This window comes from Helicoverpa armigera, chromosome 26 (assembly GCF_030705265.1).
Source record: "Helicoverpa armigera isolate CAAS_96S chromosome 26, ASM3070526v1, whole genome shotgun sequence".
NCBI classification, from domain to species: Eukaryota; Metazoa; Arthropoda; class Insecta; order Lepidoptera; family Noctuidae; genus Helicoverpa; species Helicoverpa armigera.
This window is the reverse complement of record NC_087145.1, coordinates 802956-821855: the sequence shown is the minus strand read 5'-3', so window position 1 is coordinate 821855 and position 18900 is coordinate 802956. Positions and strand designations below refer to the sequence as shown.

Sequence of the window (18900 nt, the reverse complement as noted above, 5' to 3'; positions counted from 1 at the left end):
AATTAAGATGAGAAAGAAGATTTGTATCTAACCTAGAGATAGTTAAGGACACACAAGTTTACTTTCCTAAAAAACAGCAACTTTAACACTCTTACAATACGTAATGTATGCAACATTACATTATATTCAGGCTACATAACAAAGATTTGACGTTAAATGAACAATTGCTATATTTTATCAGAAAAAAGTAAAAACCGGTAAATTACCGGTTTCATATTATTTTTACCGGTAAATTAAAACTCGCAAAAATGGGCGATTTACCGGTTAAAACAAAACCGGTTAACCGGTATTGCATGCCCTAGTACAGACGGCCGAAGTTTGGGGGGAGGCCGACATTTGGCGTATTTACCCTACATAAAATCGTTGATACGTAATGAAACTTGAAAGTAGTAAGTTAGCTATGTTAATCATGTCGGACATAATTGTTGAATAAGTGCTAAATGTTTATAAACTCCGACATCTGTGCTCGAGCAACTAACCCGACAGATACAATAATAATTGCCGTTCCTTGCATCATAAAGAATTCTTCATAGTCATGTGATATACCAGTCTTACCTATTGTTATTGGGTTGCCCGGGTAACTAAGGTTGAGGAGGTCAGATAGGCAGTCGCTCCTTGTAAAACCCTGGCACTGAGCTGCATCTGTTTAGAAGTTAGACGTAAAAGATGTAATGCAGATATTTCTGAAGTAGGCTTTCGTACATATGTAATTGAATGGTTGCAGATAATTTAGCTTTTTTAGAATCACTCATTGTGACAATTAAGTCAGATAATCTCTACATAATATTTGGTAAGTAAATACCTATTTATATCTGTTCTCTTTTGTTACCAGATGCCTTCAACTTGAGGATCACTGAAGTATTGACTCTTGGACTTGGTTCAGCACCTCCACAGGATGACTGAAAGTTACGAGTGGATCTCGCCCTTTGTGCGCCAGGTTTGTCACCTTTATTATTTACTTATTTATTGCACATAGAAATACATCTCTATGACACATACTGTGATGTAAGGAAAACGAATTTAACCCAGACTTGGGTTCTCTAACAGCAAACTAGAACGACAAAGAGATTGGATAGGGGTCACTTTCAGTTTACCTATAAATGACTGTTACATTAAATAACGTCAATACGTTTCAATGGCTAACTAAATAAAATTTTAATTGTCTAAAAAACTAATGCTTGATGTTTATCTTCCTGTATATTGAATTTAAAAAAACAAGCTAAGTTTTAACTCCTAAATGCATTTGTATTTTTTGTCCTTATTGAACTAAGTGCGATTTTATATCAGCATCCGCGAATGAAACAGGTTTGTTTCTTCGGTCAAAAACCTGATATTTATGACGGTACTGTACCCCAAACCAAAAGTAAGTTTTATCCTTATGAATTTATCTTCACGAACCAAAACAAACATTGTGCGAGATTGCATCGCAAAAACTTTAATCAGTTTACTTACCAGTTTCATGTTATTAAGTACAACCAGTAAAAACTGCGATCTGAAAAATTATTAGGTAAAACTGAAATATAGGTAGTTTAACACGAACCGATTTATAGCAAATTAATGCAGGCTAGGAAAATGTTTAATCTCTTGTAAGGTGAAATTGGTCTATGAGATGGGTCGATGACATAATCCAAAATAGCCGGACCAAATTGGATGAAAGTGGCAAGAAGTAGGTAGAAATGGAAAGATTTGGAGACGGACAATATAGGGGCTGTGATGGATGGACGGAAGGTGAAATTAATAAGGTTGACCACAAGGCTGTTATGTGATAATACTGTAAATACCTCATCACATGATGTTTGGTCAACGTTGATGTATCAGCGGAAGGTCAATGACCTGTAAACCCACATTATGGTTCGTGAAATTTGGTAGTGGCGGACCTTATTTACATTTCGTAAGTTCGAAGTTCATTGTCAAAGTCAAGTTTAATTAAGTATTATTTTTAGAGGTTCTGGGTTTTCTAAGAGTTGTTGAAGCTAGCCGGAAAATAAAGAAGATATTAAGTTAAACAAGTAAGGGCCTAAATATAAGCGGATGATTTTTTGTTTTGAAAACAGTGACTCTCGAGAAACAACTTACTTATTTACTTTCTTTCATTACTAAACATTAGCTATATTTACCTTTATTTTTAACAAGAAATGATTCTTTGTAACCAAAAGCACAGATGACAAAAAGCCTCAAAAGTTTAAGCCTCAGACCCATCCTATTCTCTTACAATATTAGTTCTCCACCTCAAAAACTAGTTACCATCCCATATCCAATACAGCATGAACCTCATCACTAACTCCTCGAATCTACCTTCCAGCTGCTGGCGGTAAGCGGCGTGGTGATGTACATGATCGGCACCGGCGCCAACATCGCCTTCCCAGGAGTTCTGCTGCAGCAGCTCAGGGAACCAGCCTCGGCGCTGCGGCTTACTCCGGACCATGAGTCTTGGATAGGTAGGTTAATGTTCTTGGATACCAATGGCTGGTTGAAGATGAAGGATGACATCTGGAGGAAACCTGGATTAAGTATACTTAAAGTCTGATATCACCAAGTAGCATTGAGCTAACGTGGTGATTAACGCTCAATCATTCTTTGTGTGAGAAGAGGCTTGTGCCCAGCAGTGGGACGATAAAAAGGCTGATGATGAAATCTAGTTAGTAGGTACTTAAGTCCAAATAAAGGCTAAGTTATCAATGAGATGCTGCAGTAACCCGTATTAGATTTGGAGATAAAAAATTGTTGCCTTCCTTCTGGGCAATCAGGTAATTTTTTACACACAAAATTGTACTGAAGAACGCCAGCTTATATTTGGCAACATAAACCTAACACAGCCGTGCGTGACCAAAACCAAATTCGCTGTCGAGCCCTGCCTACGTAAAAAATCTACATATAATATAGTATAATACAGAAAAAAATCTTCAAATTATACGTAGTCACGTCACTGGAGTATAAAATGTATAATTTAGTTCACGTGCTTATGAAATAGCAGCTGAATACCACGTGAGTGTTTGCGAGTGAATAGAGAATTGCCAAGATCACAGAGGAAGGAAAGATAGCGGAGATGCCATAAGGAAGGTAGGTCGGGCGCCTTCTTGTAGGCCAAGTAACGTTACTAGAACTAACGAGACGTTCGCGTTCCTTGTCAAATCAAAACCAATCTCTCAAAGATTGATTGATTGGTGATTTTACTTTAAAGGCGTGAAAGGACGGAGCTATATATGTAGTAACGTCACTGTCTCCTGAACACCCACCATTTTGGCGCGCTATTTTCTTAGGAGATTTTGCGTCATGACATCTCCACTAGTCATTTTGTTCTCCATGGTCAAGTTAAACCGATTTCAGTTATTATATGGTAGATTATCCTCCAACACAACATGCGTCATAGTTTCCTTATTTTAATTTAAATAATATACATCTCAGATCTTATGAATGAACACACATTTTTATTTATTTTAAAACTGGTTTTGCTCGTACATTTGTTAGATGTCGCTTGTTCTTTAAATTGAATTAAATTATATGTGTGAAAGTGAGCGAATGATATATTAGGTGTCTGGTGTCTTACCTAGACTGTCTGGCGCACCGTTATAACGGTAAATGCAGTATTTTAATTAACCTTATTTAAATAAGTAATTTAATACAATGTTTACAGGTTCAAGATATCTTCTTACATTTCCTAACAAGTAGTTATCTGGAAGCCACTCAGTGGCTAGCTATTAAGAATTAAAAACGCTGACTTAAAATTGCTTTAAATAGTATTCGTTTTATATAATCAAAGTTGTAAGGTTCATCCTACATAAGATCGGAATGGTGATGAATAAGTATTTACTTACATGACTTTGACTAGGTAAGCATATGGACCAGTTTGAAACAATGGTCATGCTATGGCTAGCCTAGTCGTAAACTATGAGTCTACCAAATAAATTCCTAGAACGACTCGAAGTAGGAATTCCATGAATGATATCTAATGTTCTATCAGAATAACAATAAGAACTAAGAATATATAAATGATGACTATGAGTTACAAGTGTCGGACGTCAAAAAACCTATTATATCTAGCTAGCTTATGTATGGCTTATTTAGAATCGGTACCATAGTTGTTTCCGTGCTACGTATAATATTCATTTTTTTCAGTCAGATAAAAATTTCTAAGTTCGGTCTCGCTTCTAAAAATAAATCGTGCTTATGACGACAAAGTTCACGTAACAGGATAGTGTCACGAAATGTTAAAGATTATCACAAATTATAATAATTTTAGACACAATATAAATTAAACTGACCTCGCACTATATTGCAAATCATGTCAGCATGGCTGTACGAACACTGTATGGTAAAATCATTGTGAAATCATTTTATCACCATTGACGTCATTTAATATTGCCATGTTTATTGTACCCAAAATAGATTAAAATACCTATGTTGCTAAAATTAACTAAATAATATTTAAGTATCTTAAAATAACTATACCTATAGAAGATAAACTTTGGCATCCAATGTTCATAATCATTTATTTTTTTGAAAATTGTTTTCCTATTTATTAGGTTAATTAATTTACGTCATGTTATGGTCAAAACAAAAAACATGTTAGGTACTTACTAGACATATTTTTTTTAAATATTATGTACCTATTTTATGTTTATTCTTCCTGTATCTAGGTATGTAAGTTGTCTGGTTGTGCGTGATAGGTCAAACCTAAATAATAAGCTATCTGCTGTTTTAACATTCCTAACAGTAGTTAGTGTAGTTCTATGATTTTAGACTTAGTCCTCCAATTACTCTATTTTGAGTTTGATAGCCTTTTGAACTCTGTTTTTTTTTTGTAAATTGTTCTTTGGAGACATCAAAAATGTAGCAACTATGAAGATGCATCTGAATTAAGATATCAACACCAAATCATAAATCATTTAAATTGACAACATGTTCACATTAAAAATTCATAGGAATTTTATGTAAAGTTTAATATTACTTCTTAACCTTTCGCGCTATTGTAATCTAACTTAAACTATGTAAGCTCGGGACCCCGTTGTACTTATATTATTACTTACAAGCCTACATCGACTACAGTCAAAGGATTGTGACATCGGCACTCGGTAGTCACGAGCTCACGACTCCTCAAGGTTTCTTTGCTCTCGTCTCCCGAGTGTGGCTTTAAGCACGTGACTGTTTGTAACTTACAACACTGATGCTTCGAACAAATGATGTTACAATGTGCTTATACATATACTTACTTGCACATAGCCGTTTTCCAGCGGTTTCGCGTCCCGTCTGAACTACTCCCCTTACCGGGATACAATATACTAGGAAGAGTGTAAGCTTTCCAATAGTGAAATATTTTCTTAATCGGTCCAGTATTTTTGAGATTGTCCATTATCTAACAAACAATAAAACAAAGTTTTCCTCTTTTAATATTAGTATATAAAGGAGAATGTATGGAGAATCAGGAAAACAATTGATTATTTTAATAATGTGATGAAAAACTTACTTGTTACCTTACGGAAGCAAAGTTTTTTTTTTGAACTATACCTATTTGAAATAACTTTAACTGACAGTGAAATATGTTACCAGATCGATCTCTTTATACTGCAGTCGATGACAGACATGTAGCCTTAAATAATAATAATCGCAATCAGTTGTATCTTATGCCGTCGAAATCAATCGAGGTGATGTTGAGAAGTTTCCCAAGCGTTTAATTACGGTACGTACAGACCTACGTGGCACAACAAATTGAATCTAAAGCAAATATTATTAGGATTGTGTGCAAATATATTATGTTTGCAAACCGTTCTCTCATCAATTCCTAGAATAGAAAAAAAATATTAAGCTCTTGTCTCTTACGCCCAATATATAATAGTAAATGAATTTTTGTTATGAGATCTAGCGCACACCAGTGCCGCTTGTCATACCGACTCGATTCAATTAAGGATGTCATACTTGTTGATTCCATATTTTATTTCAGTATTTCATACCTTTCAGGCTACAAATCTTTATACCGATTCAATGAACCTTCGAACAAAATTTCATCTAAATTCTCTTAGCTAATCTAAGTTAAAACTGTAACGTTTAACAAAGCAAGTTATTTTATTTAATTTTAAATGATTAAACGACCTTAAGTTTACATTCTTCGTTTACCCTTTTACAACCCTTCTAAAAACTCTTATATAACTGATTCCAGCTTCAATCCTGGGTCTGGCACTGATCCTGGGCATCGTGGTGGCGCCGTTCAGCCTGCAGAAGCTGGGCCGCAAGCTGACCAACCAGCTCAGTACGCTGCCGACCCTCGGGGGATGGGCACTCCTGGCTGCCGCTAGAGGACCCACTGCTTTGCTTATTAGTCGATCACTACAGGTTAGTGTATTATCATCGTCAGCTGTTCAGTTTGTCATGATTTTTAGTCATATAGAAATTGTATCAAGGGTTCTCGTAAAATTTCAGGCCATCGCGACTATTCAATAAAGTTCAATCTAAACATGTCTAGTTGAATTTGTGGAGATTTCAGGCCTATCAAGACCCTACCCTAAAAGATTTGATCTAATAATATTTTAATTCAAAAAAGCATAAGAGAAGTAAAGAACATGGACTGACTGCAAATATTTCTGTTGTTAGCAAAATAAACATTAGCAATGTAACACAAACACGCGCCAATAAAATCAATTGCTAGCAATATGTAGAAGTTAACTTTGATGAGGTACGAATTGACCCAGTTCAATCTGACGCAGTAGAAGTTATCGATTTATTGTTTACACATGATATTATTGATATTCATCATGTCTCGGCAATCGTAGTATAAATAATCTTTTTGTTACTTTACTTCTGATATTAAGTTTCAATATGTATACCGTTATATGAAAATGGAAATAAAATGCCTGTATCATGTAGAAAGTCAAATTCAATAACTATGCTGTTCCAACTAAGAGGTCATTTTTACAATTCCAGGGCTTTGGCATGGGTATCCAGGCAGCGGCTGCACCGGTCTCCATTGCTGAATACTCAGCCCCCAAGCACCGAGGAGCTTTCCTGGCCACCATCGCCTTCTCCTTCGCGACGGGCATGCTCATCGCACACGTCTTCGGCACCCTGCTGTACTGGAGATCAGCTGCTCTAGCCTGCGGCAGTGTCTACGTCCTATCGCTGATCCTCGTCACCCTTTCGCCAGAAACCCCACCGTTCCTCGCCTCAAAAGGCTTAGCAGACCAATGCAGGAAGTCATTCCACTGGTTTAGAGGCTACGATCCTAGCTCTGAGAAAGAACTAGAAATTCTTCTCAACAGTCAGAAGCAAATTACAGGCACTAGACGAGGATCGAGATGGCAAGCATACAGACAGACAGTGAGAAAACCAGAGTTCTATAAACCTACTTTGATCATGATGTTTATGTTTATACTGTTCCAAATATCTGGTATGACAGTGGTCCCGTCTTACACCGTCCCGATGATGGAGGAAGTCAGTGCTGGAACCATTGACGCTAACGTCAGCATGCTGATGGTGGATGTGGTGAGGTTCGTCACAGCTGTCCTGTCCTGCTTTGTAGTCAACAAGCTGAACAGGAGAACAGTCCTATTCCTAGGTATTAACATCAGTGTAGCTGCATTACTCCTCGCTTCGCTTCTCCTCTACCTAAGAGATGACGGCTGCATACCCGATGAATACAAATGGACCCCCGTTATACCAACACTGGTGTACATCTTCGGAAAGACTTTAGGTATCCTGCCAATCCCATGGGCTATCGCGGGCGAGATCTTCCCTCTAGAGTACAGGAGTTTGGGAAGTGGAATTTCTGGAATGTTCCTATCCATCATGTTCTTCGTTGTGGTCAAGACAGCTCCATTCTCCTTTGAACAGATTGGTGTAAGTGGAACCTTCTGTGTGTATGGAACTTCAGTTGCTATCTGTGGGATGTTCTTATACTTCTTACTGCCAGAAACTAAGGGCAAGACCCTGTATGAGATCGAGTGCCATTTCAAAGGCATCAAAGGTGATATTGGTCAGACCGAGCTTCATGAAGGTGAGAAGATGCTTGAGCTCAAGAAAGTGGAATGTGGATGAAGAGGGACGGGAGACCACAGGATGTGCTTTACTGCTTCGGCGCAGTTGTAGGGAGGAGTAGCTTTTATTTAACAGTTTCAGTGCTCTGGTGTGGCAGCTCCAAGTCGATGGAACAATGTGATCTCCGTGGCTGAGTCACGATAGAGTGGGTACAAGTTTACTGTTGAAAGCGAAAAAAGACAAATACATCAAGATGAAAAAGACTGATCTCGAGCATTTCTGGAGCATTGAAAATGTTACAACATTAGTTATGAGAGAAATAAACAGATCCAAAATAAAATTAGTTTTATTCACTTATCTGAGATTGAAATGTACAATTCATAAATTACCTATAAGTTAGATAAACTTAATATTAGGTCTCATTCATATTCATTCAATCATCCGTAACACGTAATACGTAACCAGTACAGATACACTGCTATATTCTAAAATATTCCGATTGTCTCTCAAAGTCTTAGTAATACCTTCCGTACTATTAATAAATAATAACCGAACTAACTCGTCGCATCATTTCTCCGTTTTGCTTGTTCAGAGGCTCCAAACTCTTGTCTCCGGCAGAAAGTCCTCGGAAACTGTCTTCGATTTCTTGTAGAGTCCTGCCCTTCGTCTCAGGCAACATGAACCACACGACGCTCAAACACAGCGTCACCACGCCAGCGTACAAGTAGTAAGTGCATGGAAGACCAATAGCAGTCGTCAGCACCGGGAAACACTTGAGGGCAACGAAGAAGTTCAATGATAAACCTAGGATACTGATACCACTGCCCAATCCACGGTATTCCAACGGGAAAATTTCCCCAGACAAAGCAAAAGGAATCGAAGATATGCCGACTGTTAACGAGAACATGTAAATCCCTATCAATGCTATCGGCACCCACTGGTTGTCGAATGGCAGCTTATCGTTCTGCTTCGCGTGAACGTACAGACCCTTTGCCACGTAAGACAAAATACAAATCGCCCCAGTGCTGAACAGCAAAGTTCTTCTGTTCATAGTCTTCATCAGGTACACAGCCAGGAGGTTGCAGACCAGCCTTTCTATGTCCAAGGCTACCATAATGACATTAGCGTTCGCTTCAGGCCCCACCACCTGTCTGATGATATCAGTGGCATATGAGCTGATGACGTTGATACCAGCGAATTGGAACATCACATACAAAAACACCATTATAATAATAGGCTTGTAAAACTCCGGCTTCTTCATAGTCTCTTTCAAATATCTGAAGTATCGTTTCGTCTTCGCACCAAACGACAAATTTATGTCTATCACGCTAGATTTGCGTGTCATTCTCTGAGCTGTTATAGTTTTCTCTAATTCATCGATTTGTTGTTCATCGTCTCCTCGGAGCCAGATGAAGACTTCCCTCGCTTCTCCTATCCTTCCTTTTGAGATCAGCCAAGCTGGAGACTCAGGGTTATATATGATGAGGAGGAGACTTGTGAAGGTAATGAAAGAGCATATCAAAGCGCTTTGCTCCCAGCTACAGTACGTACCCAAAGAGTGGCAGAACATCACTCCTATAGTTAAGGATAGGGAGACACATGTCAGGAACGCTCCTCTATTCACTGGGTCCGTCATTTCACCGATGATGATGGAGCCAAGAGGTCCAAGCATGCCCATAGCTATGCCTTGTATGAACCTGGCTGCGATAAGGCCCGCGACGTTCTTCACCAGAAGCAGGAGGAACCAGCCCGCCAGGACTGGTAGGATGGTCAGCAGATGTGACTTCTTTCTCCCGAGGATGTCCATGAGAGGTGTGATAATGATGTTGCCCGCAATTAGCCCGAAGCCGATGATTGATGCTGGAATTAAATAATAATTTCAAATTAGCTTTTACGCTCCCGGTATAAGAATATTCCATGCTAGCTGTTAACTATATGCAGATTTTCATGCACTTAAACTATGTAAGGTCCTCTCCCCAGTTTCAATTTGTCGCCTTACAAAATATCTTCCATATTGGCTCACCCACAAAAATGTGAATGTGTACTTGCGGGAATCCCTATCTATTGAAAATCGAGCGAAGGAATTCACGTCGTAGTTAGAAGTATAGACTACACGGATTCACCTATTAAAGGTTAACCAAGGCCTGGAACGGTTTACCCGTGGACGGCTATATGCGGGAACTAAGCTGGTGATTATGCTGGTTCTTACCTATCCATGACTCCTCACTGGGCGTGGCGTGTATCTGAGACTGCGGCAGACGAAGGCTGGGGATGAGGATAGCGGAGAGACCAATCACGCAGCCGTGAGCGATGATGTTCGTCGACACGCTGGCTGTCACGAACGCCTGGAAGACAAGAGAAGTAGGGTTATTTTGATGCAATAAATGTCAGACTTTTACTCTTTATTTTTTTAAAGGATACTTTTGATATTTTTTATATTTTGAATTGAGAAGAGTAGCCCTTACCAGTGTATCATTATACCAAGTTACCAGGTCAATGTTAACCTCTGCTTTCGACGGGGTCGACTTTCAGTCTTATCGAATGCAGCTGAGCTCCATTGTTTTACATGGAACAATTGCCTATGTTACCTCCTCAACCGAGTTACCTGATCAAACCGATTCTGGCGTCTGACTAACCGTGACAACTGGCAAAGATATGCAAATGACAGTCGAGATTAACTCGTCATGACACAAATAATAGGGGTTAAAGTATGAAATTGCCGATTTGTACTGAAAACCTAAATTGTATTTTTTTTTAATTTTTAACAAACTTATTTTAATCAAAATAGTTGTCATTATTATCTATACATTGCGGTCATCTAATAAGAAGGTCATTTATGCCTTTACGATAGAACTCTGAGGATCTAGACTGCACAAACAGTGTGAAAGAATTTTGTTCTGCCTCCTGGGAAGAAACTTCTTGTGACGTAGATAATTGTCCAAATCACAAAAAAAAATGGTCGTCCGTTAGAGCAAGGTCTGGCGAATATGGAGGAAGACGAATAGTTTCCAACTGCAGTTCCTGAAGAGTTAAAACGGTTTATTTTGCTGTATGAGGCCTCGCGTTGTCATGGAGCAATAGCGGTGAAGGTCGATTCATGAGTCGTGGCTGTTTTACTGCTAATTTTTTCAACATTATTCGGTGTTCGGCTGGGTATCTGGGTAGTTTGACTAGGATCGGCGTTCACCGTCTCTCTTAATTTCTCGTTAATCACCTGTCAGGCGGTCTTTCTCATGGCTCGTTCTTCAAGTCGAAGTTTCCACCACGAAAGCGTTTAATCCAAAATCGCACGGCGCGTTCTTTAGCAGACACCTCTTCAAATGCAGCATTGATATTGCGGGCTGTTTCTGCCGTTCAATCCCGCGTCGGAACTCATATTCAAAAATTACTCAAATTTTCGCAGTATCCATCTTTCTTGTTTAAGTTGAATAACAAAAACAATTGAACATCGATAATCAAATGTTTCACATTTTTAAAAAGAAGAACATCACAGAAACCACGTGAAAAAAGTTCCATTCGAAAACCTCAAACCATGAAGACTCTATGGCAATTCAAAAACCTACTAGAATAAAACGGCAATTTCATACTTTAACCCCTAATATTAAGATTAATCATATGAGAAATCGATTATTTAGCCACGAGCTAGTACGCTAGTTCAATGTGCAGGTCTGATAACACCTAGCCCGGTCAGACGCACGTGTCTGAAGATACAGAATCTAATATAAACAAACTGATTAGCATACAGCTGTGTGGAACACTTTTAATAATGTTCAAGTTTACACATGCAGTTTTGAGTTCGCTATTTGTCATAGATTTTGTTGAAGATTGAAAACTCGTGTAAGCATAATGATGTAATATTTATTATGTACCTATATGTAATAAAGTACCTATCCTCTTTAGATTTGATATACTTGCACTTATTATGGTATCTGTGTACTTTTATTTACAATGTGATATACTTAGTGATTGATGACTAATGTTGCAAAGAGACTTTTTCTTTGTTTATGCTTAAAAGGCTTCGCAACTATTGAACCGATTGGAATTTACTTTTCATTTTGCAGACTAAAAAAAAGGGCTTATGTTTAACTGATCACCAGATATAGTAACAAATAGCAGACAAAAATAGTAAATGATCACCAAAATGAAACTCGCATTTTAATGTAAAACTACAACCAAAGTTTTAACACTTTGCTATCCTATTTAAGTGAAATTACTCCAAAATAAGTCATGCGTAAGCCAAAAATAGTAAATGATCAACAAAATTAAACCACCATTTTAAAGTAAGATTACAACCAAAGTTTTTGAATTCCGCTATCCTATTTAAGCAAAATGAGTCCAAATAAATCATTGGTATCCCAAAAGTAGTAAATGATCACCAAAAGTAGTAAATGATCATCAATATTATACCAGCGTTTTAATATAAAATGATAATCAAAGTTTTTACATCTTGCTATCCTGTTTAAGTAATCTGACTCCAAAAAAATCAGTTCGGCCTGATACAATAAATTTAATAACATTATGGGGACCCTTTTCCTGCACTAGGGTGGAAAATTGTCTATTGCATGCCCCTAAACAGTGCGGTAAGAGTGTGTTTTCGAGGGAGTGTATTGAGAAACACATTCTTCTTCTTCTTTCTCCTGCCCTGTTCCCAATTTTACTTGGGGTCGGCGCAATATGTCATTTTCTTCCATTTTCCCCTGTCACTCGTCATACTGACACTCACGCATGCATTGCAAGCCGGACACAACTTAATATGGCATCATAATACTTTATTTGGTAATAAGCCTACATTTTATGGCAATCACAATGACTTATTTAGGCAAAAATAATACATTAATTTGGTCGTCAAGAGTTGGTGATCATTTACTAAATTTGGTGGTCGAATACAATTTAAAGTGAAGTCGCGACTAAAATAGCTGGTACTATTACATTTTTAGACTTTATTTTTCTGGTGTTCAATAGATATTTCTGGTTACAAAACTAAGGGTATCAAAGCATTTTATGGTGGTCATTATATTTGTTCCCAAAAAAAGCTATGATTTATTCGGGTGTGAGCAGTAGTTTCTACAGGACGCGGGTATAATCACAAGCAAGTATCAAAGTTTGTACATAAGTAGGTAAAGCGATATCTAGTTTCAACAATTCCACAGACTGAAAACTGACTAAGTTGACATTTCAGTTTCCGCTACCTATGAAATAATACAAACAATTTCGATACTTTTGTACACTTCCGCGAATCAAACATGATTGAAAAATGTTACAAATGTGGAAAAAGAAAGTACCTACACTCAATGCATAATAAATATAAGAAAAACAAGCAATAAATTAACCTTAACCGACTTACAAAGGTGAAGTGCTGTTTCATTACAAGTGCATATCCGATAAGATACGAGGATTAAAAAGATTTCGCCATTATTCAATTATGCTTACTCTAACAAAAGCGCTGTTTTATATTTGTAATTAGTAATTGATTAGATATTATTGCCTTATCTATTGATTTTGTAATTAAAGTGCTACTAAATGCGTATTATTTCTATTACGCGTGTGGCACTTGAAAATTATCTGAAACTTGAAATTTCTGAAGGTTTATACTCGGTCAAGATATTTTTGGTTATCAGAGAATAAAGCCTATTACGTGCTCGTTTAGATCTAGGTGATAAAATTTCAGTGTAATTTCTGCCACTTGATATAGAACCGAATTAATCATTATCGCTATGAGATTTTCTAGAAAAAATGCTACTTATTTTAAAAAAATGCTCTTTAAAGATAAACCAATGTAAAATATTATCAACTAGCTTCTGCCAGCGGTTTCACCCGCATCCCGTGGGAACTTCTTCCCGTACCGGGATAAAAAGTAGCCTATAGCCTTCCTCGATAAATGGGCTTTCTAACACTGAAAGAAATTTTCAAATCGGACCAGTAGGGTAAAGGCGGGATAGATGCCGCAGTGGGATAGATGCCCCATTTTTAAAAAACCTAACTTCAGATGCTCGTGATTAAGAAACAACCGTTTAACTAGAAGCCACATGCACCCCGCACCTAAATTAGCCACGAGCCATCGAGGGGTGAGGTCGCGTTTCGCTCGTGTGTGAATTCATCTCCGCGGCGAACTTACAGCGAGCGTAAAATTTTTAAAGGTGAGTATTTGCTGTTGTATAACTTTATAAGTAGATGTTATTTCGATCAAATTTTTTATTACGTATGTATATTGTTTCATGAAGTATACATTTTGATGTAAATAGTTGCTCTATTGTATTTATTTATTTAAAAAAATACTAGGGCATCTAACCCTGTCAAAAAGGATAGTTGCCCTGATTTTTTACGGTATAGGTGCCCTTAGGGGCATCTATCCCTCCATACACCACGTGTACCCTGAATGTATTATAAGGTTTGAATATATATTTTTTTATATTTTTCATGTGTGTATGTATAGGTATTTACACTTTTTATTGATTACGAATGATTTACAGTTTAAACAATGAAGATGAAGAATCCTTCAATTCACCTAAGAACAAAGTTAAGGAAAAGAAAACTAAAGGTTTGCCGGTAAAGAAGTAGTCTTCTTCACCGGCAAAGAGATGGACAGGATGAGCCTAAAGATAGAAATAAAAATAACTACATAGAATGCTTTGAAAACTATGAACAAACAAAGTCTAAATCCGACTGGATTCAATGTGTAATGTGTCAGTGCTGGTTACATGAAACCTGTACACTTTTCAGACATTTTTGCTTGAGATGTGGAAAACTTAAAGCAATGTCCGTTTAAATATTATGATGCTAAGTTTAGTTTTTAAGAAAGAATGATTTTTATGATTTTGCATGTTGAAACTAAATAATATTTTATTATAAGGGTTTAAAATATAAAATACATTATTTTTGTTGAACAAATACTTTTAGAATTTTATTGTGTTAATTTTAATTAATCTGATAATGAATATAAAAAGATTTTAAAAACTGCAAAATACTTTTCATTTCAAATAAATTAAAGTCAAAAAATATATGAATATTATTAATATAATATACTTAAACAGTATGAAGGGCATCTATCCCGCACCGCAGGCATCTATCCTTACTAGTATTTTCAAGGTGGGGCAACTATCCATAGGGGTAGGCATCTATCCCCAAAAATTGAGGTCTACAAAAAGCTAAAATCTGCAAAACGTGTAGTATATAGGTCGAAAAAGACAAATCACAAATAAACATAAAGAATTAAACTAGTTACATTCATAGGTGTTATTAATGTAGAACCAATATTTATTAAATTATAAGCATATTTCAAAAAGTGGGGCATCTATCCCGCCTTTACCCTAGTTCCTGAGATTAGCGCGTTCAAACAAACAAACAAACACTTCAGCTTAATAATATTAGTATAGATTTATGCTACTCGAATTATTTTGTTTTTACAAAAACGGAACATTCGTTACCTAATGAGAATGTAAGCTAGGTACCATAGATTATACACTAATACTTGTCTAGGTACCGTTTTCAAACACACCGTAGGCAGTATACCAACTTAGGTACACCTTTTTTTAGGTAGGACATCATCAAACGACCCCTCCCATTTTGGGTGAATCGTGAGGAAGTGTCGGACTTTTACTGACCAAACCCCATCGTGTTCCTTCTTAAGCCCTTTATGCCGAGCCGGGGTAACTCTTTCGAACAATCCCGCAGCCCCGGCAGTGCTTACTTACCTAATAGTTAGCAGATAAACTGCCTACGACTAGTAATTATTACTAGCAGAATATCGATCAGCCGATCATCAGCCCTGATAAAACTATTCAATGATCCTGCCTTGGGATATAACTGATAGTGTTATCACTTAGTACACACATCATACATCTTATCTATACATCTATTAATTTTGATTCATCAGATTACTCATTCAAACATGTGATTTTTTTGTTTCGTACTTATGTAATGCGTAAATTAGTTGATTACAGAAATAGCAAAGATTACAATTACGAGATTATGAGTAAGGTCAATATATTGGTATTTATCTTGATATTAATAACTTGAACGTAAATTGCGAAGGATTGAAGTCTAAATTAAGTAAAACGTACAGGTAGGTATAATATGTATAAAGTTTCACCGATATAAATAAAAGTATTTTTCATATCATTTCCGTGTAGACAGGCAATCTATTTTATGCCATAAAAATGATATACTCTGTCTACCACTTCACATGCCATATAAAATTAAGTACATATGTATACCAATTACGTATCTTTTCGTATATTTATATGTACCTATTGCCAATAACATGCTAAAATTAAGTATGCTTAGCTTTAACGGAAATATACACGACTCTGTGGAAATTAACTAAAATTATTACCATGCTAGCAGAAAATTGAAAAACCATTACCTATAAGTAGGAGTAAACTTGTGTACGAATCAAAGATATGAAACACTGGTGAAATTGCTAATTAACAAATTTTCTACGGTATTAATGAGATTCTCTTCGAGTACTGAGTTTGCTAGTTAGCTGGACCCATGTTCCTAACTAATCTAATAGAATAGGAATATACTAAGTATAAAGGTGAAAAGAAAACATCGTTATAATTTTAATTATATTCCGATAGGCAAAATATTTCGAAAAAACATTGATTCTCAGCCGCATCTGAAGGCCAACAATGTAGTTGAGAAGAGGCTAGGCAGATGATGAAGCAACATGTTTTCGTACTAAAGAGGTATAATCCATGCTAATCCATCATACATTGTTTATGATTCTGCTTAGCAACGGATCATGATATTTTGACAGAAGATAACTTTAATCCCGGAAATGTAACAAACATGACAGAGCCGTTAATTTTTATATGTAACTGTAATGAGGTAATTTGTATTTCTTATTCATGCAGTTTCACCCGAAAAAACACGGGGGAAAAAGCCACCCAAATAGATGAACACTAGGTATTAGGTTATACACCATATCAAGCACTGCAATCATATTCGGTATCAAAATTCATCTAGGTAAATTCATTGTTCTGCTATTTTTAGATAAAAATTACAATCTCGCGTACAAAAATAGGTAATCTTTGATAAGAATTAAATATTAGGTTATAATTTTGTATACCAGAGGACTTCTGTTTGTATCCAGAAGTAGACCTACCAAAGGCTGTGTAACACATACAAAAATTTTCTCTGATTTACTTCCTACATAATCTGAACCTAGCTACTAGTTTGTTACAGAAATTTCCCGTCGAAAACACGTACAAAGTCAACAATAAGGTGTTTCACAAACATTGACTTTGTAACGAGTGCTATTGAGCGATCAAACTGATTAGTTCTGTTGAAATAATCCTCGGTGTGTCGATAAATAAAACAGAGAGACAATGGGGTAGTTACTCGTGTTACCAATACTTTATGTAGGTATATATAGCTACTTAGAAGGATAATATGACATGAGTAATGTTGTCTTTGTGAAATTTTGTAAAGACGTCTTCTTTGTATATCTTTACTAATATGTATAATAAAGAGGAAACATTGCTTATGTTTGTTTCTACGCGAAAGGCTACAAAACTGATGAATCGATTTGAAATATCTTTCACTGTTGTTGCTACACTTTTCCCGAGACTGTACATTTTCTCGATATGGAAAGTAGTTTCCACGGGACGTGGGTAAACGGGTAGTATTTTATACGATTGATAAGGTTCATCAAAATCAAGTCTTTACTGAAAGTAGGCTGGAAATCTGCACTTTCTGAAGATCAAGTTTACGAAATACAGCCCTCAAAAACAAACGCCCTTCACCACTTCCTATGTGTTTTGCTGGGAAGAAGAAATGGAACAAACTCCACTGCAACACCTCATAATTCTAGAAGCAAGAACCAAATCTTGGGAAGTACTCATCATCATCTCCCGAGCCTTTCCCAACTATGTTGAGGTCGGCTTCCAGTCTAATCGGATGCAGCTGAGTAACAGTGTTTTACAAGGAGCGACTGTAACCTATTGAAATACTGTTTTATGGTAGGTATAATTAGTGATTTAGCAACGTAAAAATGTGGTCTACAGGTAGGTAGAACATAATTGAGATTACTTTTGCCATTGAAAACTAATGACGATCAGCAATATCACAGTGATAAGACTAATTAGTTTGATTAGCACAGACAAACAGGCCGTCGTGTAGCTAACGTGATATTAGTGGGATTTCACAGGTTAATCATGGTTTTATTAACGTAATTTAACTGTTGTTAAGATAGTAATACAATTTGAGGGTAGCTGTAAAAGTTGCGCAGAAAATATGTGAGGTTTTAATAAAATATCTAGAATTCCAACTGGATTAAACACTTATATATTTATAATGGATACTTTCGACAATATAACACCAAAGTTTTCTTTTATTTAAGGAATTGTTACAGGGATAGTAACTACCTCTTATGGGCATAGAATCTTAATATATGTTAAGAGATGAACCTAATTAACTCTATAAGTTAACGAAGAAAATTAAAATATTTTGCATTTATGTTCTTGTTTAAAAAAAATATTGGTTACTTAATTACTCAACACAATATGAACTTAAAAAGGTAATTGAAGACACTAAAATTTTTCAAATACTTTCTTCTAAAGATCGATTCACATCTTATTGCACTTTAAGTACTACAATTAAAAAAAATAAAAAGACACAAACCTGCCTCAAAAACGGCGACCCCTTCTTCTCACTGCTACTATTCTGTAATTCACCCATTTTCAAAAATAATTACCAAACACCCTTCTAAACTACAACTGGTCAAAAAATTGTGAATTTCATATTGTCACACGTTCACTTCACTGCACTGCCGGTCGGACAAAGGTGGTAAGCGGACCGATATTAATGCTGATAGCAGATTAGATAAATCTTATTGTAGCCAAGTGATTAATTGTTGAAAACCTATTGATAGTTAGCACGGCTCGTACGTTTGTTTGTAAAGTATGAACTGGGTATTTTTGATCAGAAATGAAC

At 36.5% G+C, this 18900-nt stretch overlaps 2 protein-coding genes across 2 annotated transcripts in view; one reads left to right on the top strand and one right to left on the bottom strand.

The window, feature by feature from the left end:
- The window catches only part of LOC110380957 (facilitated trehalose transporter Tret1), a 24382-nt gene extending 16077 nt beyond the window's left edge, over positions 1-8305 (top strand). The window contains exons 2-5 of the mRNA XM_064041787.1: positions 833-937; positions 2303-2438; positions 6155-6327; positions 6916-8305. Coding sequence (XP_063897857.1) covers positions 896-937; positions 2303-2438; positions 6155-6327; positions 6916-8025 — 1461 coding nt within the window. The 5' untranslated portion in view covers positions 833-895 and the 3' untranslated portion in view covers positions 8026-8305. The remainder of the gene's footprint in view (positions 1-832; positions 938-2302; positions 2439-6154; positions 6328-6915) is intronic.
- LOC110380956 (facilitated trehalose transporter Tret1) lies at positions 8294-18900 on the bottom strand. The gene is made up of 3 exons (XM_021341118.3): positions 18589-18900; positions 10175-10310; positions 8294-9825 (listed from the first exon to the last, which is right to left on the bottom strand). Exons 1-3 carry the CDS (start codon positions 18643-18645, stop codon positions 8501-8503), a joined length of 1518 nt encoding a protein of 505 aa, XP_021196793.3. The 5' UTR covers positions 18646-18900; the 3' UTR covers positions 8294-8500.

Bases quoted from the DNA above. Each gene is read 5' to 3' on its own strand.
- LOC110380956 (XM_021341118.3), bottom strand. From the start codon at position 18,645: ATGGGTGAATTACAGAATAGTAGCAGTGAGAAGAAGGGGTCGCCGTTT. The intron at 10,311-18,588 runs GTTTGTGTCTTT...CTTGTCTTCCAG, and splicing joins GGTCGCCGTTTTTGAGGCAG to GCGTTCGTGACAGCCAGCGT. The intron at 9,826-10,174 runs GTAAGAACCAGC...ATTTAATTCCAG, and splicing joins CAGTGAGGAGTCATGGATAG to CATCAATCATCGGCTTCGGG.